We start from the raw sequence: 27582 nt of genomic DNA on the forward strand, positions 1-27582 counted from the left end.
GTGATATAAAGTGAAGATCAATGAGATCAATGAGATCAAAATCAGTTTAAAACACGATATACGATTTTTTTTTTTTTTACATGAATCTATTCAGTTGTTGTTACATGCAGAGCGGAGTTTTTCCCAATGTTGAGGATCTTTGATAGCCCATTTACGTGATGTCCCCCAAGTAGTCTTTACTGCGTATTCCTTAACAGTGTTTTTTATCATTTGCTTACTATAGAGGGGCAAATTCTTCTGCGCAATTTCTGTTACTGTACCTAAGGAGAAGGTGCTATCTTGAATCTCATCGAATAGTTTTAGTAAATCTTTTGGTTCAGATATAAGCGATTTGCTCTTCTTCTCTGGTGATACCGATGGCGATGATGCATCTTGTGGTTGAGAATCTGTCGATATTTTTTTAACATTTTCCACTTGAGGTTTAACGTATTGATTAGGTTCTATAGGGAAAGGCTGTTCTTCTATCAGGCACTGTACAGCTACCATGTTAAAATATTGTTTATCATCTTCTTCCATTTGATCTTGGTTCTTTCGCAGACATACTGTCGGTATCAGGGGTCCTATGAATCTTTTCTTACCAGATCCACTTTGATCACCGTTATCCTCTGCATCCAGAAATCCATCAAACTCACCTTCGCTTGCTTCCTCCTCATCATCATCTTCATCTTCTTCACCGCTTTCTAAATTCTCTACTCCACCTTCCACTTCTTCTTCCTCTTCGTTGACCCATTCTAAATCAGAATCATAATCGTAATTATAACCAGTATCCCTGGTGGAAAATGGATTATCCACCGGTAAAATTATGTCTTTGGAGTAGGTCCCCATGTAAGGTGGCCTGACATTTTCATAGAATTTGATATATTTGTGGGGGATCAATGATAAAAGACTTTGTAATTCTTGATCTGATTTTTCTTTTGAAGTCATTTGTTGAAGCAGTGATACCGCTTGGTAGGCTATTGGTAATGAAGTCTTTACGGAATTTTGTCCAGAATCTAACCATTCTAAGACTTGATTGTCATCTTCCCTTTGATTTAAAAGTGAATCGATTCTGGTCCTATTCTCATTAATTTCAGCAGATGACAATTGGCCCGATCGACTAACTACAACACCTTCCTTTGAGTAAAATGGTAAAAAGAATTTTTCGTAATCGGAACGAACATTAGTAGGTTTATTGGAATCAGTTACTTTTTTGAAGAAATTACCAATACGTGCTTGTGATCTTTCCTTAGCCTCCTCTTTAGCCTTTTTTTCATTTTCTTTCTTCATTTTCTCCTCCTCTTTGGCCTTCTTTTCACTTTCTTTCTTCAATTTCTTCTCTTCCTCTTTCTTTAATCTCTCCTCCTCCTTAGCTTTCTTCTCATTTTCCTTCTTCAATTTCTTCTCATCTTCTTTCTTCAATTTCTCTTCTTCACGTCGTTGCTTATCAGCATCTTTCTGCCTTTTCAATTCCTCACGTCGTTGCTTATCAGCATCTTTCTGTCTTTTCATATCTTCACGTTTTTGGCTTTGCTCTGCCTTCTGCTTACGTTTCTCTTCTGTGGTCGATTCTGGGAAAACTACAACTTCTTTTAATTGCTTCATGGTGTTCGATGGTTCATCTTTAACATTCACATCTTTATCCTGTTCCTCTTTTTCTACCTCCAACTGTGATTGTGGTTTTGACTCTGGTTCCTGCTTTGCAACAGTTCTCTTCTCATCATCGCTATCCACTACTTCGATAACTTCTTCTTCTTCTTTAGTCTTGATATTTTGGAAAAATGATAAAATCCCCTGTTTGCCAGCCGGGTTATTAGAAGATGAATCTTCAACAGATCCTGGAGTTGTCATCTTCTTATTTTTTTTATTTTTTCTTCTTTCTTCCTTAGTGAATTATGTTCATGGCCCTCTTGAAATGACCTTGGACTCCCATCAAGATGCTCGACATCGCGACAGCGCCATCTTTTACGTACATGAAATGCATGGCAGACACATATAATAATAGTAATAGTAAAAAAAAAAAAAAAAATCAGCGGAAAAACTTACCTTCTAGCACTCAAAGATCGAACACTGTAGCCATCTTGTTCCTGAAAAAACTTCTGCAAAGGATCATTTTCATCCTTGCGAAATTGAGCGACTGGTGTAACATCTAAATCCTGCTTCTTATGTTTAAGCGGCCTTTGAGGAGTTCTTGTATTAAGCATATTTTCATCATAACCGATAGGAATGAATTCCAATGAAGTTCTATTCTTTTTTAATCGCTGCTTCTCTTGATTGCTAAAGTGTGACAAATCTGGCATGTGTTCTTCATTGTCACTGTGTTTTTCTGATTCGGCGGCTGTTTTGGAAGAACCATACGCATTGTTCATTGCCTCCGTACAAAGATCTATACCTTTTTCCAAGTCTGCAATTTTCTGGGCTCTAATTTCTTTGCGGGATAATTCTCGATTGTTTTCTTGATTGGCTGGAATTCTGTCAAACAATTTGATGAGAATGTTCAATAAATCATTTTTCAATTTTTCAATATGTTCTTGAGGAGCCATATCATATTCTTTTGGATTAAGGAAAACGGTGAAAAGGTACTCTAAGCGCTGTGATAGTTTTTTAAAATGTAATTCACGATTTAAAAGGGTTGTAGATTGCTGTTGCAAATAAGTTAGATTTTCTAATACGTTCACCAATAAAGTTTCATCTTCCCCATTATTCTCTTCAAAGAATTGCCATAACTCACGTAATTCTACGGATTCCTTTTGGAAAATTGAACTTGCATGGAATGTTTGGATACTTCTCTGTAAGAAAGGTATTAAATGTTCTTCCAAGATTTTTGATCTTTTCTTACTCCTGGAGATGGTTGTAGTCGCTAAGGAACTCTCGGTACGTGTTGATCTAGCACGATTACCCTTGTAAGGTGAAGCAGAAATGTGGGTTGCCACCTCACTATCGATGATAGAAGGTTCTCCATCTTGCTGTTCACCCTGTGAAGAAGAAGAAGCGGGATATAACAGTGGGCCATTTTGCAAACTGGGGAGAACTTTATGCAGGTTTTCCAAATATGCTTCCTTATGTAACATATGATGCAATCTCAGAATTTCATCATTCTTCTCACCAATAGCTAATTTCAAATGGTAGTTCTCATTTTTCACTTTACACAGTTCCTCTTCGTTACTGGATGAGCGGCTAGAGTCACTAATACTTACTTCATCCAACTTTTGCTCCATCTCCTTAACATCATCATCATTTAAGGTGGTACGTGTACTTTGCATTGTTCTCTTACTCTCTTGTGTGTATGTGTGAATGTGCAAGTGTGTAGAGTTTGTGTTTAACTTCCTTTCTGCCGCTGAGATCATTTTGAATGCGAAAAAAAATAAATGTTCTAACTGAGGTTCGAACTCAGGACCTTTGCCGTGTGAAGGCAACGTGATAGCCACTACACTATTAGAACTACTTCTGTGATACAGGAGGATAGATGTCACCCTAGTCCCGTAGGTATTATCAGGTGATACCACATCTACGTAGACATGGTTTTCTATATATGAACCATTTCTCGAGGACAACCTGAGGCCCACGCCTTTTTCCGCGGCTTGTGAAGCTTCTTAATCGTACCCACGGATATAACCGCTTTTACCAACTTACTTCTTCGTACGGAATTACCCGCACTTGACAAATTTTTTCTCCAACAATATTGAACGAGCTCATAATAAAACATTGATTAACACGCATAGTACTAATAAGCAAAACTAGTTTGCACTAATTTAACTGCTTTTTGAACCAACAACCATGGCTGCCAGAGCACAATTCGAAAATTCAAATGAAATCGGTGTCTTCTCAAAACTCACCAACTCCTACTGTCTCGTCGCTGTAGGCGGCTCCGAGAACTTTTACTCAGCTTTCGAAGCTGAGTTAGGTGATTCCATCCCTATTGTTCATACAACAATTGCAGGTACCCGTATAATTGGTAGAATGACCGCAGGTAACCGTCGTGGTCTTTTAGTCCCCACACAAACTACTGATCAAGAATTACAGCATTTGAGAAATAGTTTACCTGATTCTGTCAAGATTCAACGTGTCGAAGAAAGACTATCAGCTTTAGGTAATGTCATCTGTTGCAACGATTATGTTGCGCTTGTTCATCCTGATATCGATAGAGAAACTGAGGAACTAATAGGTGATGTATTGGGTGTTGAAGTTTTCCGTCAAACAATTTCCGGTAATATCTTAGTGGGATCTTACTGTGCGTTGAGTAACCAAGGTGGTTTAGTTCATCCACAGACTTCTGTGCAAGATCAAGATGAATTGTCTTCCCTTTTACAGGTACCACTAGTAGCAGGTACAGTTAACAGAGGTTCAAACGTCGTTGGTGCAGGTATCGTCGTTAACGATTATCTCGCAGTAACGGGTCTGGACACTACTGCTCCAGAGTTAAGCGTTATAGAAAGTATCTTCAGACTGCATGACGCACAGCCAGAATCAATCCAAGGTAATCTAAGAGATACTTTGATCGAGACCTACTCTTGATCATGTATAGCCATTTGTAACTGTACCATAACAAAACTTTTTTATTACCGTTAAGTATCGATGTCGAAGAGAAAAGAAAAATTCTCCTTCCCCGCCAAAACTTTTTCCCTTACCAGTCGAATCCGACTAAGCCTTTGTGCCTACGTTTGGCCAAGCTGGATCTACTTCGATTGTATAGTGCATATATCGGTTAGGGGAGGCTAACCTTAAGCAATTTCAGTAAATGGTAAATAGCGAGCGTTTTACACCTTTTGTTTGCTACGGCGCAGATGATTAACAACGCATCGACTTCTGTTGTCGTTGTCGCTGTCAATATTTGGCAGTTGTTTTTCCGTTGTTTAAGGGTGTCCGATTTAGCAGCTTTTCTGCAAGACATTTTCTTACCAGTAGAGGAATCGAGTAGTAGAGAGCCACAAGAATGAATACTGGTATTCCGATCATCATTGCGATCACTTTTGCCTGTACAGGGTCCTCTGACTGCGAAACTCGGTAAGGGCAGTGTTTCTAACTAAATGCGGCTCAGTGCAAATCTGTTCGTTGTTAGGGCAACGCGAATTGCACAATGCGCTCTCAGGACGTTCTGGGCCCAGCGATCGACTTCATTGCCTACCCTGGCCTGGCCGGACCGAGAGTATTCGCTAGTCCGGTTTTACGGCTCCTCCTCGGGAGGAAACTAAGTTACAGAGTGATCTACACGCAGCGTGTATTATAGTTCTCGTAGGTTATTTCTATCCGATCGCTACGTAATTGTTATCGGATTTACGCCCAGCATCGGCCTGGTTGTGTTTGTTCTAGACCTCAATGACAACGCCACAGGACAGTGCCTACGAAAAATTGCTAGGCTGTCGCTATAACGAGACCGACTCATCCATCATACATGCGTGCGTACGTATCATCCTCCCAAAGGGATTTTCATTCTCTCTATACGCAGCAGTTTGTTCTCGTTTCGGTTGTTTTCTCTTCTGGACCCCTCCGAAGAACCTAGCGCAGGGGGGAAAATTGGGAAATAAAAAAAGACGTATCGTGGGGTCGCGCTAGAAGGAATAGTAGACTACAATACAAGAAACAAGTAGTGGGAAAGGACCGTTCTCGAGATGAAACTGTTGGCTGGATCAACGCGTCATCTCCAGCACCTTTCTTTTGCTTATCAGTGCCCAGATCTCCTTCCATTTAGTAGCACTAGTACTGGGAAGACTTGGTGCGTACGTATCTGTAGATGTTACATCAATTTCATAAAAATATATATATATATATGTATATATATCTATGTATATATATGAAGGAGAAACTTATTCAGGGTCCACTACGAATGGAGCTCCAATTTTTATAACTCGGAGAGCACTGCAATGGCTGTCAAAGTTGAAATGAGTTCATCGCAAAGAGAAATACCACAGCAGGTTAGACTACCACCAATTTCTATGTTGGTACCTGCAACATATGTACAAGAACAGTTGTATCTACCACCGCTGGCGGCTCAGCAGCAGCAGCAGCAGCAGAAACAGGACGTGAAAGATGGACTGAATCCAGTTATTCGATTAAGGAAACAGTGTCCTGTGTGTGGTAAAATTTGTTCGAGACCTAGTACTTTAAAGACACATTTTCTGATCCACACTGGTGATACACCATTCAAGTGTACGTGGCAAAACTGTCAGAAGAGTTTCAACGTCAAGAGCAATATGTTAAGACATTTAAAGAGTCATGAGAGGAGGTTAGCAAAGCAAACCTCACAGACGAATCAAAGGTTTTAATGCCGTTATTATGATTATTATTAATCTGTAGGGCAGAGCGTTGAACGCTCTGCTCGCGTAGAAGTTTTGTTGTGTAGTTTAGATTATGATATAAATAATATTATGTGATAGGATATTTGGGATGATTTTCATGATCTGCATGATTGGCGCGATTTGCGTTACTATGGAGATGGAGCGGTAGGAGGTGGGAAGTTCTACATCGGTAGGGCAAGATGCCTGAGTGGAGAGGAGTTAAGCGTTCGCTAGCCGCTGGGGCGGCAAGACGAACTCGAACTTGACCTATTACATGCTACTTTACATCTGTGAGCGAAGCGAACAGCGACTGTTTTGGTTCTTTTCTAAAAGAACAGACATACATAGGAATCGTATAGGATTACAAGGATTGTTTTTTGAGGTTATGGATACTGTACTAGTAGCTGTAATTTACCGGGCGGGTACCGGAATAACCGAAGGCTACTTTGAATTGCCTGTAGTGGTTATGGCACTTTCAAGGAGGTGAGGTCAGGTATGTTACCTCGATCGCTAAAAGATGGATTTTATTTTGTAGATCGTACGATCTAAACGAATAAGTCCAGACACGAAGTTGGATCGTATACTACGCTCAGCAAGCTCTAACGTAAATCATAGTAAATCTTTACAACTACATACTTCTATTAGCTAGCAAGAGACTTGTTTTTGGACATAACGGACCTAATATGGACAAATGTCTGATGCAATAGAGTGACAAACCCATTTTAAAATCAAAGTATGCCAAGTTTCAAATGTGAAGCTGGTACTTTTCCCAAAGGAGTATTTGCGGCTATTTGAAAAAAGGGGATTTTTCCCTTTTTGATACTTCGCATATGCTCGATCCCCTGCTGGCCCAAAAAAGAAACTATTTGGAAATGGAATTTCACTGATCGACTCCTCGGCAATCAAGAATGCCGCCTGTGAACATCGTTGATCATGTAAGTGGTACTCTAACGCTGTGCTACGTATTTGTTACATGGCGGAGAATGTGGTCGTGCGGTTAATGAGTTGGTGCATTGGTAGTTTGTCAAAAAAAAAGAATTTAAAAAAAAATATCTCCCGGGGGTGATTCGAACACCCGATATCCAGATAACTTTTCACATTACAGTCTGGCGCCTTAAACCAACTTGGCCACCGAGAGTTATTAAACTGTTGAGAGGGCAGGAAGAAGGTTAGGATCATGTGCGGGTATAGTGAAAGGGAATAGCACGCCTTTCCAATAATGCCTGATTATGTGATCTCAGGCATTGTTGCATGTAAGACCTCATCATGTATCAATATTTTCGTAACTGTCGTAAAAGGACATCAATTAGAGATGAGGATATTGTCCTCTTTATATAGCAGAGATTTCGGACTTTCGAAACTGCTATGCTCGAGAGATAACAGGAAATAAAGAAGATATTCTGTCCCTTTGTTGCCTTTCGTGAAGTGGCTTTTCTCGCGTTATTGTTAGCAGTTATTCGAAATCGAAATATTCGAAATCGCCAATGGCAGACGTCGTTGTAGCGTTGGAACAACCCAGCAGGATCAAGAAAGGCCTTCAAAATGATGCCAGTGTCGCATTTCTTGCCGGGGGGTTGGCAGGTGCAGTATCACGTACTGTAGTCTCGCCTTTCGAACGTGTTAAAATTCTGCTGCAGGTACAAAGTTCATCAGAATCATATTCTGGTGGTGTTTCCTCTGCCGTTAAACAATTGTACAAAGAGGAAGGTGTTAAGGGTCTTTTTCGTGGTAATGGACTCAATTGTATAAGAGTGTTCCCCTACAGTGCTGTCCAGTTTTTAGTGTATGAAGGTTCCAAAAATTTCATATTCCATGTGGACGGTGTCAACGGTAATGGAAGGTTGACAACTTTCCAAAGGTTATTCTCAGGTGCCCTTTGTGGTGGTGCAAGTGTTATGGCTACATATCCCCTTGATCTGGTGAGAACAAGATTAGCAATTCAAACCGCTAATTTACGTAAACTACAGAAGGCAAAAGCTACATCAATGGCTAAACCGCCAGGCGTTTGGCAGCTATTGCGCAATACTTATTTACAAGAAGGTGGTATCAAAGGTCTTTACAGAGGTGTTTGGCCTACTTCATTGGGTGTAGTGCCATATGTTGCACTGAATTTCTGCGTTTACGAACAGCTGAGAGAACTGGTTCCTTCGCAGAGCGCTTACATGTTAGCAATTGGTGCGCTTAGTGGTGGTATTGCACAAACTGCCACATATCCATTCGATTTACTACGCCGCAGATTTCAAGTGCTGGCTATGGGTCAAAGTGAGCTCGGATTCCATTATTCGGGCGTCGCGGATGCGCTTATTACTATCGGTAAGACAGAAGGTTTGAGAGGCTACTATAGGGGCCTTCAGGCTAATTTGTTCAAAGTAATCCCTTCCACAGCGGTTAGTTGGCTTGTATATGAATTGACAAGAGATTTTATTAAGGCTCTTTGAGAACTCCGATTGACCAATCATATTCTCCGAATTAGTCGCCCATCGCGAACTTCATGACCCGGATTTCAGTAACTTAATTTTTTTCCTCCCTCGTCCTACCAAGAAGGAAAGTAAAGGGAACTACGAGGATAGACCATCAGTCTTTAACAGTCAGTTAACAGTCGTTCGGACTTAGGAAAGGACAGGACCTTTTAGTCAATCAGGGCAAGCAACAATGAGACCAACTCAACTCCTTTTAAATCAAGCTGTATGTGTCTGATATTCCCATCTATTGTATTCTTTTTTTTTTTTTCTTTCGTTCTGTATCTGTAAATACTAACACTTAATGATTAGAAAAAATCATCATCTGTTGTGCCATTGGAATTGACTCCATTGTTCATCGCTATGGGTGCTGCAGTTGCATCTGCTTCTTATTTCACATACAAAAAGTTTGCACATGACAGAAGTCTGCGTATCACCAAGAACCCTGAATTGTCTGAAGTGCAAAAGGCTATTGACTCTGAAAAGAGCCAATAAGGACATTTAATTATCACCTATTTATATACATTCTACAATATAGCTTTCTTTGTATAAAAATGAACTAGAAAATTGGATTGAAACCCGTTTGATCGAAGGACATGTCGACGTAATAATACCGGATTCATCGGCCCCTGCGATTCACCCCCGCCATCGCGCATTATGGTCACATGAATGTTATTAGATAGCCACTATATACAATTGTTACAACGTTTATTTATGGTTCACTGGTCCTTTGTTCACTCGTCAACTCGAAAGCTTCCACTTCTTTGCCGGACATAACTGGCTTGAATGTAGGGCTCTTTCTGCCTTCCAAGACGCTTAAGTTCTCCTGTTGAACTTCGATATCGTCATAAAGTTCTTCATCTAATTCCTGTGGTATTAGCAGGTTGAGAATAATAGCAACTATACCACAGATAGTAAAACTTGTCTCCATGATAAGAACGATAGCGTTGAGGAAACCTTTCAATGCATTGTTGTCACCTTCGTACGTAAAAACGTAATCGAACCAATTAGGCACTAGGATGGCAGCAAAACCTGGCAATAGAGCACCCGTTAGGATAAATCTATCTCTTCTAGTGAATGGAATCTGTGAAATAATAGCGATACCGGCCACTGCAACAGTGGTGAAAAGGAAAGTCGTCATACCACCAAGAACAGGTTTGGGGATTTGGACTATAGCAGCACCAAATTTAGCGAATATACCCATGACTAACATGTAGAAGCAAGTCCAATAACCAACTTGGCGACTAGCGCATTTAGTCAGAGAAATAACACCATTATTTTGAGCGAAAGTACTCATTGGTGTAACGGTAAATAGTGATGATAAGATACCGCCGAGACCGTCTGAAAGAACAGCACCTTGAATACGTGATTCGAAAGCCTTACCTTCGACCTCTAGTCTAGATACATCACTGGTAGCGGTAATGTCACCGATAGTTTCTTGGGTTAAAACTATGAAAAGCACCAAGAACGGTAATACTGCAGGCCCATACACTCGGAGTTTAAAAGTATGTTTCCAGAGGAAAGTTGCTGCTGGGGATTGGTCAATCATATCGTGCTGGAAGTACCCACATGCAGCAGCTACTATACAGCCGACTAGCAACCCCACAATAACTGCACATGATTTTAAAATTGGTGGTCCATATTTCTCACATAGAATAATTGTCACATAAACCAAGAATCCTAATCCAATAAATTTAGCAGACCCCCAGGGCGCCGCCTGCGGTGCTCCTTTACTGGGGCAAATTTCACCAACACAACCACTACCACCAACCCAATCTTGGAAACCAGTTTGAATTAGAGGAACCGCAATTGTCAAAACCACTGGACCTGTAACTTGCTTGGGGAAAATTCTTTGTAAGATATCAGGTGGCATAAATGATAATAAAATTTCTAAGAGGGCACAACAAGCGGCAGTACCTAGTAATGCACCGTATCCATCCGGACATGGTTCTTTACTATTGGCACCGCCTGGACAATATCCGGTTTTGTACATTAGTGGAACAGACTTGCTAACAATTCCAATAACCGAAAATGATGTCCCCACAATTGACAAAACTCCAGATCCTACGTGGAACGGTGTTTTCGGGATGCGGAATCTGGTGATCTGTACTGCTGAAAGAATTCCTGATGTGATTAACGAAGCAGAAACTAAATAATTGACATGAACCCCATCTAAATTTGCAATACCACCAATTATCATAGGTGGTGTGATGACACCAGCTAACATGGCTAATGCATGTTGTAGACCAAGAATCAACCCTAGTAAAACTGGTACTTCCTCATTCAAACCGAAAAATGGTTGATCATAAACAACAGGTTCAATACCACGTCTTCTATCAATAAAATTTTTAAATGGGTATGTTGGGGTGAAAAGGTATTTGTAGTCATAATCACCCAACAAACCTTCCTTTGTAGTAAATTTCCACCGTAACCAGAACAGTGTGGTCTTAATCTGTTCACTTGGTGTCTTTTGACCTTCTTCCAAAGCTGAATCCATTCTTGGAGAGCTCATGAAGGCAATGGTGATAGTCTGAATAATAGCGGCTTTAACCTGTTCTTATATACCTTTTTTTTTCTCTTTATCAACACTCATTGTTATTGATTCATATCAAATCCTTTCTAAGAACTGATTATCATCATCAGTTTCCATGCCTCGGTTGTCTCCGCGCGGTGTTGTCCGAAGAAAAAATTATGTTGGCGGTTATCAGAATGGAGATCACCGAATCGATAAGGAAAATGCACTTTGCGTAGAAGAAAAGAAAAGTATGGGGGAGTGTGTATGAATGCTAATTTTTCCCAGATTTGGCTTTGATTATAATAAAGTAAAGAAGACAAAATGAGGTTTGTGTGTGTGTGTGTGTGTGTGTGTGTGTTCGGTCTTTCTCTGTCTCACGTGCCTCTTTGACGCGACCTGCCGCTCCCACAGTTTTTCGGAATCTCAGATTAGGAGCCTTGCTGGCGCAATCGGTAGCGCGTGTGACTCTTAATCACAAGGTTAGGGGTTCGAGCCCCCTGCAGGGCTTTTATTTTTTCATTTTTTATATATATCATATACAGAGATATACTGATAATGGTTTGGTTTTGGAAAATAGTCTATCTATTTCATTTCCAATGTTAAAGTGTGTGTTCTGTATTTTAGTGGTTGACTTGGTTTATTTACAAGTGAGTGTATGGAATATATGAGGTGCTCGCTGGTGAACTTGTTCTCTACATAAGCTTTTATTATGTACATTTCGCACTTCCGTCTTTGACAGTTTTTTACGTTTTAGAGATGAGAAGCTCTTTTTAAAAAATAAACCTTACATACAAGATCTGAATAATTCCACCAAGTGCCCGTGTCGATATCAAGGAACATATACCCTGCTAGACTATCTTATTGACACTTATTTGATCTACACGTCTTCCGTAGAGTCCGCGGCATGTTGCTAGTAGCGACATGCGTCATCAAATGCCGAGAAGACCGCAGATATTTTGTTCACAGCAGTCTGATGACATAAGTGCTTGAAGGAGTAGTCCATTCACCGACCTCGAAATACCTTGAACCTTTTATACTGGCAAGATCTTACATTCTCAATTATTTGATTCTACAATAAGGTATCATGTGACTCTGTAGCACATGTCTTACCGTCTGTATAAATGTGTCAATTTAGTGGATACTATAATATCTGATCCTCCTAGTTAAACAGTTGTTTACAGGACGATAGTGTTGGAACTTTGTAAGTGACCCTTCAAGTTTCACAGTCACAATTCACAGTTATTTTCAGGTGTATTCTTTTCCTACTATTAGGTTTTCATTGCAAATTGGTAGAAAAAAATTAAGCCCTGCAGGGGGCTCGAACCCCTAACCTTGTGATTAAGAGTCACACGCGCTACCGATTGCGCCAGCAAGGCTCTTAAATTTCTGTTGAGGTCTTAGAAAAACATAGCGCCCCAGTGAATAAAGCGAGAACACGTGTATTGTAAACAAACTCCGTAATTAGTGCATCGAAAATTTTTTTTTCAGTTGACAATATCATCTCATCTCAAAGCTCATCTCATCTTACTTTACAATGAATGTGATTAAAGATCAGAGACTGTAAGGATGGGTAAGGTTATCAAGCCACCAACAGCTGCACGTACAGCTCATTTTCGTACGTTAGAAAGGGAATCGAGATTTCAAAACCCTCCCAAGGATAAATCCGCTTACCCTCTACTTTATGAAGCTGTCCAACCTCACATTGGTTCATTTAATGCATTAACTGAAGGACCTGAAGGTGGCCTTCTCAATCAAGGTATTAAGGATATTGGTGAGAAGGTTATCTTTGATGGTAAACGTTCCGATAGCATTCAATTGGGTAACCGTCTTTCTGTTAGTGTAGAACAAGCATCAATCACTAAACCAATGTTTAACGATGGTGTAGCATCTGGTGTTGAAAGAAGAGTTTTCCCCAGTGAGGCAAGACAAAGATTGTCATCTTATAAAGGTAAACTTGTTATTAAATTGAGATGGGAAGTAAATAACGGTGAAGAGACTTTCACTGAAGTGAGGGACTGTGGTGCGGTGCCGATCATGTTGCAGAGTAACAGATGCCATCTCTATAACATGCCTCCTAGCGAACTAGTGAAGCACAAGGAAGAGTCTGATGAATTTGGTGGATATTTCATCATTAACGGTATTGAGAAATTAATTAGAATGTTAATCGTTCAACGTAGAAACCATCCTATGGCCATTATTAGACCTTCATTCGCCAATAGAGGTGCCGCCTACTCACAATTTGGTGTTCAAATAAGGTCTGTAAGACCAGATCAAACATCGCAAACTAACGTTTTACACTATTTGCATGATGGTCAAGTTACATTCCGTTTCTCTTGGAGGAAAAACGAATATTTGATTCCAGTGGTCATGATCATAAAGGCATTATGTGATATCAGTGATCGTGAAATTTTTGATGGGATCATTGGTCCAGATTTGTCCAACTCTTTCTTGACAGATCGTTTAGAATTGCTTCTAAGAGGTTTCAAAAAGCGTTACCCACAGTTGCGTAATAGAACTCAAGTGCTACAGTATTTGGGTGACAAATTCCGTATCGTTTTTCAAGCTCCTCCAGATAAAAGTGATTTGGATGTTGGTAAAGAAGTTCTTCATCGTATTGTGCTAGTTCATTTGAACGGTGATACCAATGAAGATAAATGCCGTTTATTGCTGTTCATGATTAGAAAACTTTATTCTCTAGTCGCTGGTGCTTGCTCCCCAGACAATCCCGATGCTACCCAACATCAAGAAGTCTTATTAGGTGGATTCTTATACGGTATGATTCTAAAGGAAAAAGTTGATGAATACATGCAATCTATCATTGCTCAAATCAGGACTGATATCAATAGAGGAATTCCTGCAAACTTTAAAGATCGTAAGTATATGACTCGTGTGCTTATGAGGGTCAATGACAACATTGGTTCCAAAATGCAATACTTTTTATCCACTGGTAACTTGGTTTCTCAATCAGGTCTTGATTTACAACAAGTTTCTGGTTATACAGTGGTGGCAGAAAAGATTAATTTCTACCGTTTCATATCACATTTCAGAATGGTTCACAGAGGTTCATTTTTTGCTCAGTTGAAGACTACTACCGTGAGAAAATTACTACCGGAATCTTGGGGGTTCCTATGCCCTGTCCACACTCCAGATGGTGCTCCTTGTGGTTTGTTAAACCATTTTGCTCACAAGTGCCGTATTTCCACCAAACAATCAGATGTCAGCCAAATTCCTTCAATACTTTATTCTCTCGGTGTATCCCCAGCATCTCAAGCGTTTGCTGCCGGCCCCTCATTGTGTTGCGTTCAAATTGACGGTAAAATCGTTGGTTGGACCTCTCATGAACAAGGTAGAATTATTGCAGATACTCTAAGACTTTGGAAGGTAGAAGGTAAAACACCAGGACTGCCATTAGATCTCGAAATTGGTTATGTTCCATTATCATCTAGAGGTCAATACCCAGGTTTGTACATCTTTGGTGGTCATTCAAGAATGATGCGTCCAGTCCGTTACTTGCCTCTAGACAAAGAAGATATCGTGGGTCCATTCGAACAAGTTTACATGAACATTGCGGTTACACCACAGGAACTTCAAAATAATGTGCATACTCATGTGGAATTCACTCCAACTAATATTTTATCCATTTTGGCCAACTTAACACCTTTCTCTGATTTCAATCAATCTCCTAGAAATATGTATCAATGTCAAATGGCTAAACAAACCATGGGTACTCCTGGTGTAGCTCTTTGTCACAGATCTGATAACAAATTGTACAGATTGCAATCCGGTCAAACGCCAGTTGTTAAGGCTAATCTATACGATGATTATGGTATGGACAATTTCCCCAACGGTATTAATGCAGTGGTTGCCGTTATTTCCTACACAGGTTACGATATGGACGATGCCATGATTATCAACAAATCTGCAGACGAAAGAGGTTTTGCCTATGGTACTATGTACAAGACTGAAAAGGTGGACTTATCCTTGAACAGAAGCCGTGGTGACCCTATTTCTCAACATTTTGGCTTTGGTAATGACGAATGGCCCAAAGAATGGCTAGAAAAGTTGGACGAAGATGGATTGCCCTTCATTGGCACTTATGTTGAAGAAGGTGACCCTATCGTTGCCTATTTTGATGATACCTTGAACAGAACTAAGGTGAAGACTTACCATTCTACAGAACCTGCTTACATTGAAGAAGTTAATCTGATAGGTGACGAATCTAACAAATTACAAGAATTGCAAACCGTTTCCATTAAATACCGTATTAGAAGAACCCCACAAATTGGTGATAAATTCTCTTCAAGACACGGTCAAAAAGGTGTTTGTTCCAGAAAATGGCCTACTGTTGATATGCCCTTCAGTGAAACCGGTATTCAACCAGATGTTATCATTAACCCACATGCTTTCCCCTCTCGTATGACCATTGGTATGTTCGTCGAATCTCTTGCTGGTAAGGCGGGTACTCTTCACGGTGTTGCCCAAGATGCCTCCCCATGGGTGTTTGATGAAAATGACACTCCTGCTGATTATTTTGGTGACCAATTGCTAAAATCAGGCTACAACTACCACGGTAACGAGCCTATGTACTCTGGTGCTAGTGGTGAAGAATTAAGAGCTGACATTTACGTCGGTGTTGTCTACTATCAAAGATTGCGTCACATGGTTAACGATAAATTCCAAGTGCGTTCTACTGGTCCTGTCAATAGTCTGACAATGCAACCCGTTAAAGGTAGAAAGCGTCATGGTGGTATTCGTGTCGGTGAAATGGAAAGAGACGCCTTGATTGGTCACGGTACCTCTTTCCTATTACAAGACCGTCTACTCAACTCTTCCGATTACACACAAACTAATGTTTGTCGTGAGTGTGGGTCCATATTGGCCACTCAACAGAGTGTACCTCGTATTGGTTCTATTTCATCATTACGTTGTCGTCGTTGTGCAATCAATTTCGATGAAGCTAAGAAGACATTGGCTAAATTCGAAGGTTCTGATAACGTCTTTATCGATGATTCCCACATCTGGGAAGATGGTCAGGGCAATAAATTTGTCGGTGGTGGTGAAACCACCACTGTCGCCATCCCATTTGTTCTCAAATTTTTGGACTCTGAACTAGCTGCCATGGGTATAAGACTGCGCTACAACGTGGATCCACGCTAATTGAGGGACAAAAGATATAATGAAAGAAAGATAAACAGAACATGATTTTTTCAAAAAAGATTATTTCTTCAAATAAAAGGTAGCATTTTTCATAATTGGGCTGTATAATATCTGTCAATATATATAGAAAGAACTTCGTTGTACATTTATAAAATTTTATAAAACTGAATGAGCTATTCCTAAACTGATCTAGAGATAATTGAAACAACACAAACATTAGACTATATTGAAATATAATATCTTGTTCATGGTTATTTAGCGTATTACGATTCTTCCACCATTATCACGTGAATATCACATGTCAAAGATGGCTATGTCGTCACATGACTAAACTCGACAATCACTTTTCTTTTTTCTTCTTTTTTTTTCAAAAATCGAGAAAAAAATCGATCCATTAAGACTACGCCATATATCAATATCGACACGGTATAATAGTTTCAATAAATTAAGATCCAATTCCAATAAAGAATAGTTGAAAATTTATCTCTAATCCCTTTGACACACGTAGAAGAAATAATTTAGGACTCTTAATTATTTCAATTGGTCATTTGGTGTGCCCGTTGTTCGTTAATCATCCCTGAAGATAACAGATTTAGAGGCCTGTTGATAACAAAAGTTGATACTTGGCAAAGTCTTGTATACAACAAAAGAGGGCAGATAGGGAATTAAATTGGAGAATATAATCTATTGTCGTAAGATTTATTAATATGAGTGAAAATCCTTTCGAGAGCCGGATCGGAGCAGAAATTGATAATGAAAGTGAGATGATCTTTGATGCCACCAACGAGGCACTTTCTAAACCCAATCCGTCGTTGGAATACTGCACGCTTACAGTGGAAGAAACTCTTGATAAATTAAGGACAAGCGCAGAGTTTGGATTGGATTCTATCGCCGAGACAAGTCGAAGGAGGTTAGAATTTGGTGTAAACGAAGTTGTTTCAGAGGATAATGAAAGTATATGGAGAAAATTTGTAATGAATTTCGTGGAAGATCCATTGATTCTTTTGCTAATAGGTTCAGCTGTAGTTTCGTTCATTATGGGTAATATTGATGACGCGGTTAGTATTACGCTCGCCATCGTGTTTGTGGTTACAGTTGGCTTTGTACAGGAATACAGATCTGAGAAATCACTAGAGGCACTTAATAGGTTAGTTCCTGCCGAATGTCATTTAGTTAGATGTGGTCAAGAATCTCACGTTCTTGCAAGTGGTCTGGTACCAGGTGATTTGGTCAATTTCAAATTTGGTGATAGAATTCCTGCTGACATTAGAATTGTGGAATCTGTGGGACTTTCCATTGACGAAAGTAACTTGACTGGTGAACAGGAACCAGTACACAAGACTTCTCAGGAAGTCTCTAAGGAAAGTTACAATGATCAACCGTTCTCAATTGTGCCTATTTCCGATAGAACTTGTATTGCATACATGGGGACATTGGTTAAGGAAGGGCATGGTAAAGGTATCGTTGTTGGTACCGGTAAAAATACTTCCTTCGGATCTGTCTTCGAAATGATGAGTACAATTGAAAAACCAAAGACCCCACTACAAATGTCTATGGATAAATTGGGCAAGGATTTATCCCTAGTCAGTTTTATTCTCATCGGTTTGATTTGTTTAATTGGTGTTTTCCAGGGAAGATCTTGGCTGGAAATGTTCCAAATTTCAGTTTCTTTGGCGGTAGCTGCTATTCCTGAAGGTCTACCCATCATTGTAACCGTGACTTTGGCATTGGGTGTTTTAAGAATGGCTAAGCGTAAGGCTATTGTTAGAAGACTACCAAGTGTGGAGACTTTGGGATCTGTCAATGTGATTTGTTCCGATAAGACTGGTACTTTGACATCAAATCATATGACGGTCTCTAAGATTTGGTGCTTGGACAGTATGGAGAGTAAATCAAATGCATTGGTGTTAGATAAGCCTAGAAGTACCAATTACAGGAATTATTTGACGGAAGATGTGAAGGCAACTTTAACTGTTAGTAATTTTTGTAACAATGCGTCTTTTTCTCAAGAGCATTGTAAACATTTAGGGAACCCTACAGATATTGCTCTCTTGGAAAACTTGTCCAAATTCGAGCTTCAGGATTTGAGATCCCAAACTAAAAAGGTACACGAAATTCCTTTCAATTCAAGGAAGAAATTTATGGCTGTTCAACTTATTGACCTTGATGGAAAATGTTCTCTTTATGTGAAAGGTGCATTTGAGAAAGTTTTGGAACAATGTAGTACATTTTTGAACAAAAAGGGCAAGCCCGAAAAATTGTCGGATTCTCATAGGGAATTGATCACTGAAACAGCTAACTCTTTAGCATCTGATGGTTTACGTACTTTAGCATTTGCTAAAGCTGAATTGCCCAATGGCAAGAATAAAGTCGATGAGGACTCTATCAGCGGATTAACTTTCACCGGGTTGATTGCCATGAGCGATCCTCCAAGACCTACCGTGAAACCAGCCGTCGAAAGACTACTTCGCGGTGGTGTTCACGTCATTATGATTACTGGTGACTCTGAAAATACTGCTGTCAACATCGCTAGAGAAGTAGGAATTCCTATCATCAATCCTGAATTATCGGTTTTATCTGGTGAAAAATTGAATGAGATGACTGAGGAACAGTTGGCCAATGTCATTGACCATGTTAGTGTGTTTGCTCGTGCTACACCAGAGCATAAATTGAACATTGTTTCCGCATTAAGGAAAAGAGGTGATATTGTTGCAATGACTGGTGACGGTGTGAACGATGCTCCTGCTTTGAAATTAGCTGATATCGGTGTTTCCATGGGTACCATGGGGACAGACGTCGCTAAGGAAGCATCCGACATGGTTTTGACAGATGATGATTTCAGTACCATCTTAACTGCCATTGAAGAAGGTAAAGGTATTTTCAACAACATCCAAAACTTCTTGACCTTCCAATTGTCTACCTCTGTCGCTGCCCTATCTCTAGTAGCATTATCCACCACTTTCAAATTACCTAATCCTCTCAATGCTATGCAAATTCTTTGGATCAACATTTTAATGGATGGACCACCTGCTCAATCTCTAGGTGTGGAACCTGTGGATCATGAAGTGATGAAGAAACCTCCAAGAAAGCGTACTGATAAAATATTGACTAACGAGGTGCTAAAACGTTTGTCACTTTCTGCCTTTGTCATTATAATAGGGACCGTCTACGTTTTCATCAAAGAGATGGCAGAGGATTCGCAAGTTACCTCAAGGGATACCACTATGACATTCACCTGCTTTGTATTCTTCGACATGTTTAACGCATTGGCATGTAGACATGCCACCAAATCCGTTTTTGAAACAGGTCTTTTCGCCAACAAAATGTTCAATTATGCTGTGGGGCTTTCCTTATTGGGTCAAATGTGCGCTATCTATGTGCCCTTCTTCCAACAAGTGTTTAAGACAGAAAGTTTGTCACTAGGCGACCTATTTTTCTTGTTGATTATCAGCAGTACAGTACTTATCGCCGACGAAGTGAGAAAGCTATGGAATAAAAGAAATGCTCTAAACGATCCATATCTATACTCTAACGTCTGAACAGCGTTAATATGAAAGACAAAACAGACTTCGAAGAAAAAGCAAATTTTATATCTGCTATTCAACAGAAGAAGAAGGAAAAGAAGCGAGCCAATAGGATAGAAACCGCTTTAATAACATCACCAAACTTCAAGCCACCTTTAACCGCGGTTATCAAATACATTACCTTTACTATTGATATACAGAAAATATAAATTATTGTAAAATTCTTTTAAAAAGAGACGCAGTGATCACCAGCTGCCTTCCTCAATCTGTTCATGATTGCCAAACCTTCACGATCTTCACTAATGCCCTCCACGAATATTAAGTTCACATTATCAATTTCATCCACCTGGCGGAGAGCGGCAAATAAATTTGCCTGTATTTCTTCACCAGTATTACCTAATTTTACCACTATTGGTTTAATCTTCGAGTCACCCACAGTCAAATCTTGAATTTCAGTGGCTCCTAAATGCAAACTTGTCAAAATGGCAAGCTTTTTAATGGTATTAGCATCTTCATTTTGTAATTCTTGTGAAATGAGTCGTTTCAATTCCTCGATTCTGTCAGAATCCGTCCTTTGAGGCTTAGGCACCAACAGTATCACTTTAGCAGAAGGTGCATAATGCTTGTATTTCATTCCTGGCGTTCTTACCTGCTCTCCTTCCGCCACAACTTTTCTACGTTCCACTCTACAATCCTTCCAATCTTGACCGCCCAACTCCACAATCTGTTCATAAGTGAATCCACCTGGTCGTAGTAACAGGGGTGGCTTAGAGAGTCCATCCACCACTGTGCTTTCTACACCCACTTTACATGGACCTCCATCCAAGATCAATGGAATCCTACCTTTCAAATCGTGGTAGACGTGTGACGCCATTGTTGGTGATGGTCTTGTAGAAGCATTAGCAGAGGGCGCCGCTATAGGCGTATCACTTAGAGCAATCAGAGCTCTTGCAATTGGATTCGAAGGTATACGTACCGCAAAGGTAGGTTGGTCAGCTGTGGTCAATTTGGAAAGTGCACTAGTTTTTAGTGGTACCGGTAATAGGATTGTTAAAGGACCTGGCCATAACTTGGAGATTAAAGGATGGTAAGAGTTTGGAATATTTTGGAAAAGAGAACTGTGCTTTTCCTGATAGATTTTTCTATTAAGTTGATCAATTGATGAGACGTGTGTAATCAGGGGATTATCACTAGGCCTATTCTTTGCCCTATATATGCTTTTCACAGCTTCATCACTTAAAGAACTACCACCTAAACCGTAAACTGTCTCTGTGGGGAATGCCACCGGTTCTAAGTTACCTCGTATGATTTTGGCAGCCTCCAACAGATTTTTTTCACTTATTGGGTCTGTGATAGTTGGAAGGGATCCGTTTAAATGAGCATCTTCAGGGAAGTGAATTGAAGCCGGATCAACTTTAAGAATTTTAGTTTCTAATACGTTGGACATCTTGGAAATAAACCTCTTGATCATCAGCTGAAGGCCCCTTCTTCGACCAAATCCATTTTAATATGCGAGATGGGCCAATATAACGTAAGCTAAGACGAGATGAGATGGGATGAGATGAGCTGAGATGAGCCTGAAAAGTTTCACTCACCGCATACGACGCCAAGAACATCGATTTTGATACTATAAACGCTAAGTTCAATTGAGAATTAATGCAAGATTTTTCGGTAATCATTCAATCAAGAAGTATTGTGGCTTTGCAGTACTCAGTCGCAGAAACGTAACCTTTGAGCTGTGGTCATAGCTACTGCTCACACGGCACTTCCTATTATTTGCTTAACTTCAAAAGGTCAATCATCATTTACAAACAAAACCACTACTGCTTATAGATCGTCGCAGTAGTTCTCATCCATCTACTGATGGATGAAATCACTACTTTGTCTTGTTGTCCTAAATGCTAAGAAGATTTAGAGTGAAGAGTAGTTGTAGTTGTTTGAGTAGAAAGGTTGAAGATGGGCCCTTTATATACTGATGAAAAAAAAAATTTTTTCCAGGAAAAAGTCATATAAGCTACATATCACATGATCGTAAAGAGGTATAGTCCTCCTTGCGGAAGCGACCGCCTATTTCTCTTCTAAATAGGCGCCGTGGCGCAGTCGTTAAAGGACTATTAATTTCTTTGTACTAATGTCAAGGTCAGAAACCCTGGGTTCGAAACTCACTCGAAAAGCATAATCTAATACAAAAATACCGGTACTATACCGTTTGGCAGTCTGCTCCTGTCAAGACTAAAAATTCCCCAACGTGGGAACGACTGATAAGTTCACTTTGGGATTGGGGGCCAAAATACTTGCCATTTGTTAGGGCTGCTTAACCCTGATACTTCAGAAATACTGTCGTGTGTCACAAGGCACAGATATAAAGCGGTGGATGCATTTTAATAGAGGGCAATCGTTGGGTTAAGTGGGGCCGATCAGACATATGGAAACCAGTACTTGATGAGTTCTTCCATATTTTTTTGGTATACATATCACATGATAAGAAAGTTTGATATAGTACGCAGCTAAAAGAAAGTCTTTCAACAAATTAGTACAGCGCCGTGGCGCAGTGGAAGCGCGCAGGGCTCATAACCCTGATGTCCTAGGATCGAAACCTAGCGGCGCTAATTTGTTTTTTTGAATATATCGAATAAATCATATTTTTTATGATACAATGCTAGATCTACGATATATGTAAATCAGGTACATATATTTTCCCACTACCATTATCCTTCTTCTAAACCTTCGAAGATATTGGTATCGCTGACACTGAAAAAATATACTCCGTAATCTTGTAGACTGGTTTGATCCCATGATACCCACGAAGGTAAACTATCTCTCAGTTTATTAAAGGCGGACCCAATGACACTGTTATCGAGTTTAGTCAATGTCGCATCGCCGACATGCCATCTTTTACCACAATCTTTAGTTTCCTCTTGCAAAGATTGAGCATATGCAACTTTTTCATCTTCAGTAATTTGATTGATTTGTTCTTGCACTTTAGCGCCATGTTTCTCGATCAACTGGTTTACATAATTTTGAGCAGTGTCTTCATTCCAATTGCCATTACTCTCTGCACCGTTCAAGAAGTCAGTAACAAAGCTGGGCAATTTATTTGCCCCTGCCATGCAAATGCTCAGATGGGTTAAAATTAAAATCAGTGTCAATCTCATTACCGCTTTGCTCAGTATGAGGGAAGCGCTTTCCTGAAATTCAAGCCGTTCGATATATATACAAAAAATTCTGATCTACAAATCTACGAGGTTCATCCATTTGGTGGAAACTTTGATCCTTTATTTCCCATGTTTCCTTGTTGTCCATCAATCGAGTTTCTCATCAATTAGCGACGCGATGATCACTTAGAGCTCATCACCACTCCTATAAAATAAGAGAAACCATATAGAAAGTGATTCCGAAAAGTCTATAGACACTACTATGGAGGAAGCCATAGAATTTATCAATGAGAAGCTATTTACCGAGGAGAAACCTGTACTTTTCACAGACTTAATACACAAATTCCACATTGGTCCCTCCAGGGCCAAGAAAACCATGTATGCCTATTACAGATCCAATAAGACACTGAAGTACAATTGTATCATTGTATGCTGCTACAAGGACAGGATAAAAGTAGTGCACGATGTGAACCATGTGGATAGTCAAGAATCACTGATTGATTGTTTTATCTATGCATTTAACCCTATGGAGGAATTTATACCTGTTAATCTAGCCGTTGATCAAAGGGAATACCTTTCTATACTGAATCCCCATAAACTAGTACTGCCTGAACTTAGATCAAAGACTGTAGAGGAAGAAACAACCATTAAAGCAGTACCAAAGCCATCAGCCAGATCGAAAACCGTTCCTCAGACAACTAAGGATGAAAAGCCCAAGCCAGTACCGCCAAAGAAACAGCAACAACCTGCAAAATCCAAAGATGGTGCTCTAAAATCTACTGCACTTTTAGCCAAGATGAGAGCTGATAGAGAGGCTAAAGAGGCTCAAAGACAGAAGGAACTGGCACAGAGAAGGGAAAAGGAATTACAAGAAAAGAAATCCAAGAACGACGCCCAGATGAAAGAATTGAACCAGATGTTTGTTGACGATAGTGATGAAGATGATGGAAACGATGATAACCAGCGACAAGAAAGTGAGAAACCAACTTCAACGGTAGAACCGGACGAATTGGAAGAAATCTTAGACAGTACAGCAGAGGAATCACTACTAAAGCAAAGTCAGAGCCAAGACGAACAACCAAAAGTGAAACAGGAACCACAAGACACTTCATACGTGGACGAAGATGGATACATAGTGACAAATCGCCCGGCAAACAATTCATCAACTTCTACTCCATCTCAGTCGAGAAAAAGACCCGGAAATTCTACACCGATTTCACACCAACAAGCAAAGAAACCAGCTCCACGCAAGAAAACCCAGGGAACTTTGGAGAGCTTCTTCAAGAAGTCTAAATAATTCAATATTTTAACTGTATAATATTTCGAATACTTTCGTGTTACCCGGCCGATGATTTTTTTCTTCCGTTGGGAAGCCTCTCGCAAGATGAAAGGGATAAGAACAAAATTGGTGCTCTAATGTTGCAAAGCCTAATCAATAGAGGTCACAGAGATACAGGTCGAAGGTCTTTCTTAGAACTGAAACTATTATAATACAATATGAGTGAATTGTGCCCAGTCTACGCTCCATTTTTTGGTGCCATTGGATGTGCTGCTGCCATCATTTTCACATCATTCGGTGCAGCCTATGGTACTGCTAAGTCTGGTATTGGTATCTGCGTTACATGTGTCTTGAGACCAGATTTGTTGTTTAAGAACATTGTTCCTGTTATTATGGCAGGTATTATTGCCATTTATGGGTTGATCGTTTCTGTGCTGATTGTTTACTCACTTGGTCAAAAGCAAGCTCTTTTCACAGGGTTTATTCAACTAGGTGCAGGTTTATCCGTCGGTCTGAGTGGGTTAGCGGCAGGTTTTGCCATTGGTATCGTTGGTGATGCTGGTGTTAGGGGTAACTCTCAACAACCAAGATTATTCGTCGGTATGCTTTTGATCTTGATTTTTGCAGAAGTTTTGGGTCTTTACGGTTTGATCGTTGCGCTATTGCTAAACGCTAGAGCCACTCAAGACGTTGTCTGTTAAGGGGATGAACGCTCAACTATTGTACACCAATATATTAAAAATTCAAAGTTACTTACCGAGGATACATAGCCTTTTTATGTAAGATATTAATTTCCCACTAGCAAAATAAAATGTGGCCTGAAATGGTCTCAAATACACATTACATAAACTCTTGACAAAGTTTGAGGTTCAGCTTTTGTCTAATTAGTTTGAGGAAACTTGTTAGATCCGGAGGAATCGAATTTTGTCTGATGATTCCCTCTTCCAACATCGTTGAATAGATGTTTATCGATTTAGCATCTGTATCATCCCATTTGTTCTCGAGTGACTCCATTATACGTAGAATAGTCGATTCATCAATATGCCTTGAGTCATTTTCAAGGAAAATTGGATACATGAATCTTGCCATCAACATCACCAAATAGCAGTTAGGTAAGTAGGGAAACTCTATAAGCGCTAAAAGTAAAGTTAATGCTTCCGACCAATTATTAGAAGTTTGCGCTTGATAAAATCTGTAGAGTACAGCATATGGCGATAGTGTTTGCTTCATAGCGCTTGTCACCAAACTGCTTAAAATTTCATCTGGAACAATAGAGTCTCCTTCGTCAGCCACGATGGCATTGAGTACCACATCGTCCAGTGGAGTCCCTTGCATTACTGCAGCTTCAAACATTATCCAAGAGTATCTTTTTACCCATTCAAACTTACCAGCCTTACTGAAATTTGCCATAGCTTCGATGGTATTACTCTCGTAAAGTAGCTTGTTACCCAACGTAACATACACGGCCTTGGCCACTTGCGGCAGTTTCCATTTGGCCAATATGCTTAACATCCACTCGATGTCATCGTTCGTCTTGAATGGATAGTGCGGTAATAATTCTGCAATCGCCATCTTTTTAGCGCTCGTGCTGTTTACGGGCGATAAAGTAATTAGACCAATGGCAATAGGCCATAGCCTTTTGTCACCTTGGGAACATAGTTCAAATGCAAAATTGTTCAGCATGTAACAGGCCATACCATTTCTGTAGGAGAAGAGATCTTCAAGCCCTTCATAACTGGCGTCTCTGTCCGTCTCCATATCGTCAACGATTCTTTCTAATAGACCCTTGGCCTCACACAAGGCAGCGGCAAACGCAGCAGAGCATGTGTCGAGGGATTCCAACACGGGTAGAATCGAATAGATCCTGCCCCTTATCAGATCTACGCATGCTTGTTCCCAACCGCTAGTGACGTCCACGGGATGATTTTGTAGACTGAGCTCTAAGTATTCTTCCGACAACTCTAACGATGGGATATAATATAGTAACAATGCGCAGAAGGATTCGTACCAAGTAGTAGAATAATGCAAAATTTTAGACTGGTGACCACCCACGAGGAAAAGCGTGTCTTCGATGTAATCACGTAGTTCTCCTGACACAGAGGTATCCGAACCACTGTATGTCTGTGCTAGCTCCAAAGCCAATGATTTCCACTCTCTGAAGGAGTCCGTAGAATCCATTGGGTACTGCTTCAAAAGCGCAACAAGATCACGGAGGGCGTTGGAAGACATTTCACACTGGCTGTTCAAATGCTCCATAATCTGCGATCTGTCTAAACAACCAAGAGCCTGATCAAACAGTCCCCTGAGAAGCAGCTGGTTCAACAACTTCCAAAAGAACGATGTCTCGAACACTTTCTTACCGTCAGCCGTGGGCTCGAACACCTGTTCGATATACTCTTCATTGGGCTCCCCATCGGAACGATTGATCCAGTTTATTAAATTCGTGATGAACGTCTCCCTAACGCTGACATCTTCAGGTGTATCCAAAGTAAAATGGATGGTTTTTAAGCATTTTAAAATCGTAAGACACTCTTCTAACTCGGAAAATCTCGTTAACGCATTTTTCTTGGCCTTTATGGAATCAATGAAGAAATCTAGTTCTGTGACGAGAGCCGATGTGGCCAGGTTAACTGCCGCGGCGTGTTCCTTGGTCGCCGTTGTGTTGATGACACCCATCGTGGGGACAGAATACACCCTATCGTATCCTAAATCGCGGTAGATCTCGAAGAGTTTCGACACGTAATGCACGTATTCTTCGCTAGTGTCGACTCTGGCGAGTTTCACGGGGAGCAATTGATATTGGTTGGATTCATCTAGATAAGCCATGTTTTGGCTCGAAAGCGGGCCTAATTTGTATTTTAGCTTTCCCTTACCGTTTGTTGGTAAGGGTGCATTGTTTTTACTCAAGGACATCACTGGTGCGCCACTCTTCGGATCTCTATCGATAACTTCATCGTAATCAAAAGTTTCGTTTTCGTCGTCACTATAGGTATCCCCAGTATTCCCTTCCATGACGAAATCCATTGTATCTACATCCATCAGTAGATTCTGGCTATCGGAGGTCGTTTCTACCGTCATATTTCAAACAGCTGAGATTGAATTAAAGAATGCAATTGAGGCCAAACCCGATCTCACTAGTGGAAACTTAGGGCAATTCTCACTGTTCAATGTCATCTCTTTATTCTGTATACTTATCGATTTGTACTGAAAAGATTTCTTAGCTTTTAAAATTTCAACAAGTC

General features: G+C 40.2%; 14 protein-coding genes and 5 non-coding genes across 19 annotated transcripts; 10 read left to right on the plus strand and 9 right to left on the minus strand.

Annotated features, from left to right (window-relative positions):
* Positions 1–90: 90 nt before the first annotated feature.
* RLF2 (Rlf2p) lies at positions 91–1827 on the minus strand (the record flags this gene model as incomplete). The annotated part of the gene is made up of 1 exon (XM_002499013.1): positions 91–1827. One exon carries the CDS (start codon positions 1825–1827, stop codon positions 91–93), a length of 1737 nt encoding a protein of 578 aa, XP_002499058.1.
* A 191-nt stretch (positions 1828–2018) lies between these two features.
* SPO74 (Spo74p) lies at positions 2019–3323 on the minus strand (the record flags this gene model as incomplete). Its single annotated transcript, XM_002499014.1, has 1 exon — positions 2019–3323. The coding sequence occupies one exon, from the start codon at positions 3321–3323 to the stop codon at positions 2019–2021; it is 1305 nt and encodes a 434-aa protein (XP_002499059.1).
* A 22-nt stretch (positions 3324–3345) lies between these two features.
* On the minus strand, positions 3346–3418 carry ZYRO0E02640r. Its single transcript has one exon. It is a non-coding gene; the product is annotated as a tRNA-Val (tRNA).
* Positions 3419–3753: 335 nt separating this feature from the next.
* Positions 3754–4491, plus strand: TIF6 (translation initiation factor 6; the record flags this gene model as incomplete). Its single annotated transcript, XM_002499015.1, has 1 exon — positions 3754–4491. One exon carries the CDS (start codon positions 3754–3756, stop codon positions 4489–4491), a length of 738 nt encoding a protein of 245 aa, XP_002499060.1.
* Positions 4492–5837: 1346 nt separating this feature from the next.
* ZYRO0E02684g (uncharacterized protein) lies at positions 5838–6239 on the plus strand (the record flags this gene model as incomplete). The annotated part of the gene is made up of 1 exon (XM_002499016.1): positions 5838–6239. The coding sequence occupies one exon, from the start codon at positions 5838–5840 to the stop codon at positions 6237–6239; it is 402 nt and encodes a 133-aa protein (XP_002499061.1).
* Positions 6240–7303: 1064 nt separating this feature from the next.
* On the minus strand, positions 7304–7389 carry ZYRO0E02706r. The gene is given in 2 exon segments: positions 7304–7339; positions 7351–7389. It is a non-coding gene; the product is annotated as a tRNA-Tyr (tRNA).
* A 346-nt stretch (positions 7390–7735) lies between these two features.
* Positions 7736–8689, plus strand: MRX21 (Mrx21p; the record flags this gene model as incomplete). The annotated part of the gene is made up of 1 exon (XM_002499017.1): positions 7736–8689. The coding sequence occupies one exon, from the start codon at positions 7736–7738 to the stop codon at positions 8687–8689; it is 954 nt and encodes a 317-aa protein (XP_002499062.1).
* A 214-nt stretch (positions 8690–8903) lies between these two features.
* Positions 8904–9205, plus strand: MRA1 (Mra1p; the record flags this gene model as incomplete). The annotated part of the gene is made up of 2 exons (XM_002499018.1): positions 8904–8936; positions 9023–9205. The coding sequence occupies 2 exons, from the start codon at positions 8904–8906 to the stop codon at positions 9203–9205; spliced, it is 216 nt and encodes a 71-aa protein (XP_002499063.1).
* A 217-nt stretch (positions 9206–9422) lies between these two features.
* ZYRO0E02772g (nucleobase:cation symporter-2 family protein) lies at positions 9423–11222 on the minus strand (the record flags this gene model as incomplete). The annotated part of the gene is made up of 1 exon (XM_002499019.1): positions 9423–11222. The coding sequence occupies one exon, from the start codon at positions 11220–11222 to the stop codon at positions 9423–9425; it is 1800 nt and encodes a 599-aa protein (XP_002499064.1).
* A 437-nt stretch (positions 11223–11659) lies between these two features.
* Positions 11660–11732, plus strand: ZYRO0E02794r. Its single transcript has one exon. It is a non-coding gene; the product is annotated as a tRNA-Lys (tRNA).
* A 796-nt stretch (positions 11733–12528) lies between these two features.
* ZYRO0E02816r lies at positions 12529–12601 on the minus strand. The gene has a single exon. It is a non-coding gene; the product is annotated as a tRNA-Lys (tRNA).
* A 190-nt stretch (positions 12602–12791) lies between these two features.
* On the plus strand, positions 12792–16382 carry RPA135 (DNA-directed RNA polymerase I core subunit RPA135; the record flags this gene model as incomplete). The annotated part of the gene is made up of 1 exon (XM_002499020.1): positions 12792–16382. The coding sequence occupies one exon, from the start codon at positions 12792–12794 to the stop codon at positions 16380–16382; it is 3591 nt and encodes a 1196-aa protein (XP_002499065.1).
* A 707-nt stretch (positions 16383–17089) lies between these two features.
* PMR1 (Ca(2+)/Mn(2+)-transporting P-type ATPase PMR1) lies at positions 17090–19921 on the plus strand (the record flags this gene model as incomplete). The annotated part of the gene is made up of 1 exon (XM_002499021.1): positions 17090–19921. The coding sequence occupies one exon, from the start codon at positions 17090–17092 to the stop codon at positions 19919–19921; it is 2832 nt and encodes a 943-aa protein (XP_002499066.1).
* Positions 19922–20132: 211 nt separating this feature from the next.
* On the minus strand, positions 20133–21377 carry SUA5 (threonylcarbamoyladenylate synthase; the record flags this gene model as incomplete). Its single annotated transcript, XM_002499022.1, has 1 exon — positions 20133–21377. One exon carries the CDS (start codon positions 21375–21377, stop codon positions 20133–20135), a length of 1245 nt encoding a protein of 414 aa, XP_002499067.1.
* Positions 21378–22443: 1066 nt separating this feature from the next.
* ZYRO0E02904r lies at positions 22444–22515 on the plus strand. The gene has a single exon. It is a non-coding gene; the product is annotated as a tRNA-Met (tRNA).
* Positions 22516–22614: 99 nt separating this feature from the next.
* ZYRO0E02926g (uncharacterized protein) lies at positions 22615–23061 on the minus strand (the record flags this gene model as incomplete). Its single annotated transcript, XM_002499023.1, has 1 exon — positions 22615–23061. One exon carries the CDS (start codon positions 23059–23061, stop codon positions 22615–22617), a length of 447 nt encoding a protein of 148 aa, XP_002499068.1.
* Positions 23062–23323: 262 nt separating this feature from the next.
* POL32 (DNA polymerase delta subunit POL32) lies at positions 23324–24358 on the plus strand (the record flags this gene model as incomplete). The annotated part of the gene is made up of 1 exon (XM_002499024.1): positions 23324–24358. The coding sequence occupies one exon, from the start codon at positions 23324–23326 to the stop codon at positions 24356–24358; it is 1035 nt and encodes a 344-aa protein (XP_002499069.1).
* Positions 24359–24558: 200 nt separating this feature from the next.
* VMA3 (H(+)-transporting V0 sector ATPase subunit c) lies at positions 24559–25041 on the plus strand (the record flags this gene model as incomplete). Its single annotated transcript, XM_002499025.1, has 1 exon — positions 24559–25041. The coding sequence occupies one exon, from the start codon at positions 24559–24561 to the stop codon at positions 25039–25041; it is 483 nt and encodes a 160-aa protein (XP_002499070.1).
* A 139-nt stretch (positions 25042–25180) lies between these two features.
* On the minus strand, positions 25181–27418 carry NUP85 (Nup85p; the record flags this gene model as incomplete). Its single annotated transcript, XM_002499026.1, has 1 exon — positions 25181–27418. One exon carries the CDS (start codon positions 27416–27418, stop codon positions 25181–25183), a length of 2238 nt encoding a protein of 745 aa, XP_002499071.1.
* Positions 27419–27582: the final 164 nt, after the last annotated feature.

This window comes from Zygosaccharomyces rouxii (assembly GCF_000026365.1).
Source record: "Zygosaccharomyces rouxii strain CBS732 chromosome E complete sequence".
NCBI lineage: Eukaryota > Fungi > Ascomycota > Saccharomycetes > Saccharomycetales > Saccharomycetaceae > Zygosaccharomyces > Zygosaccharomyces rouxii.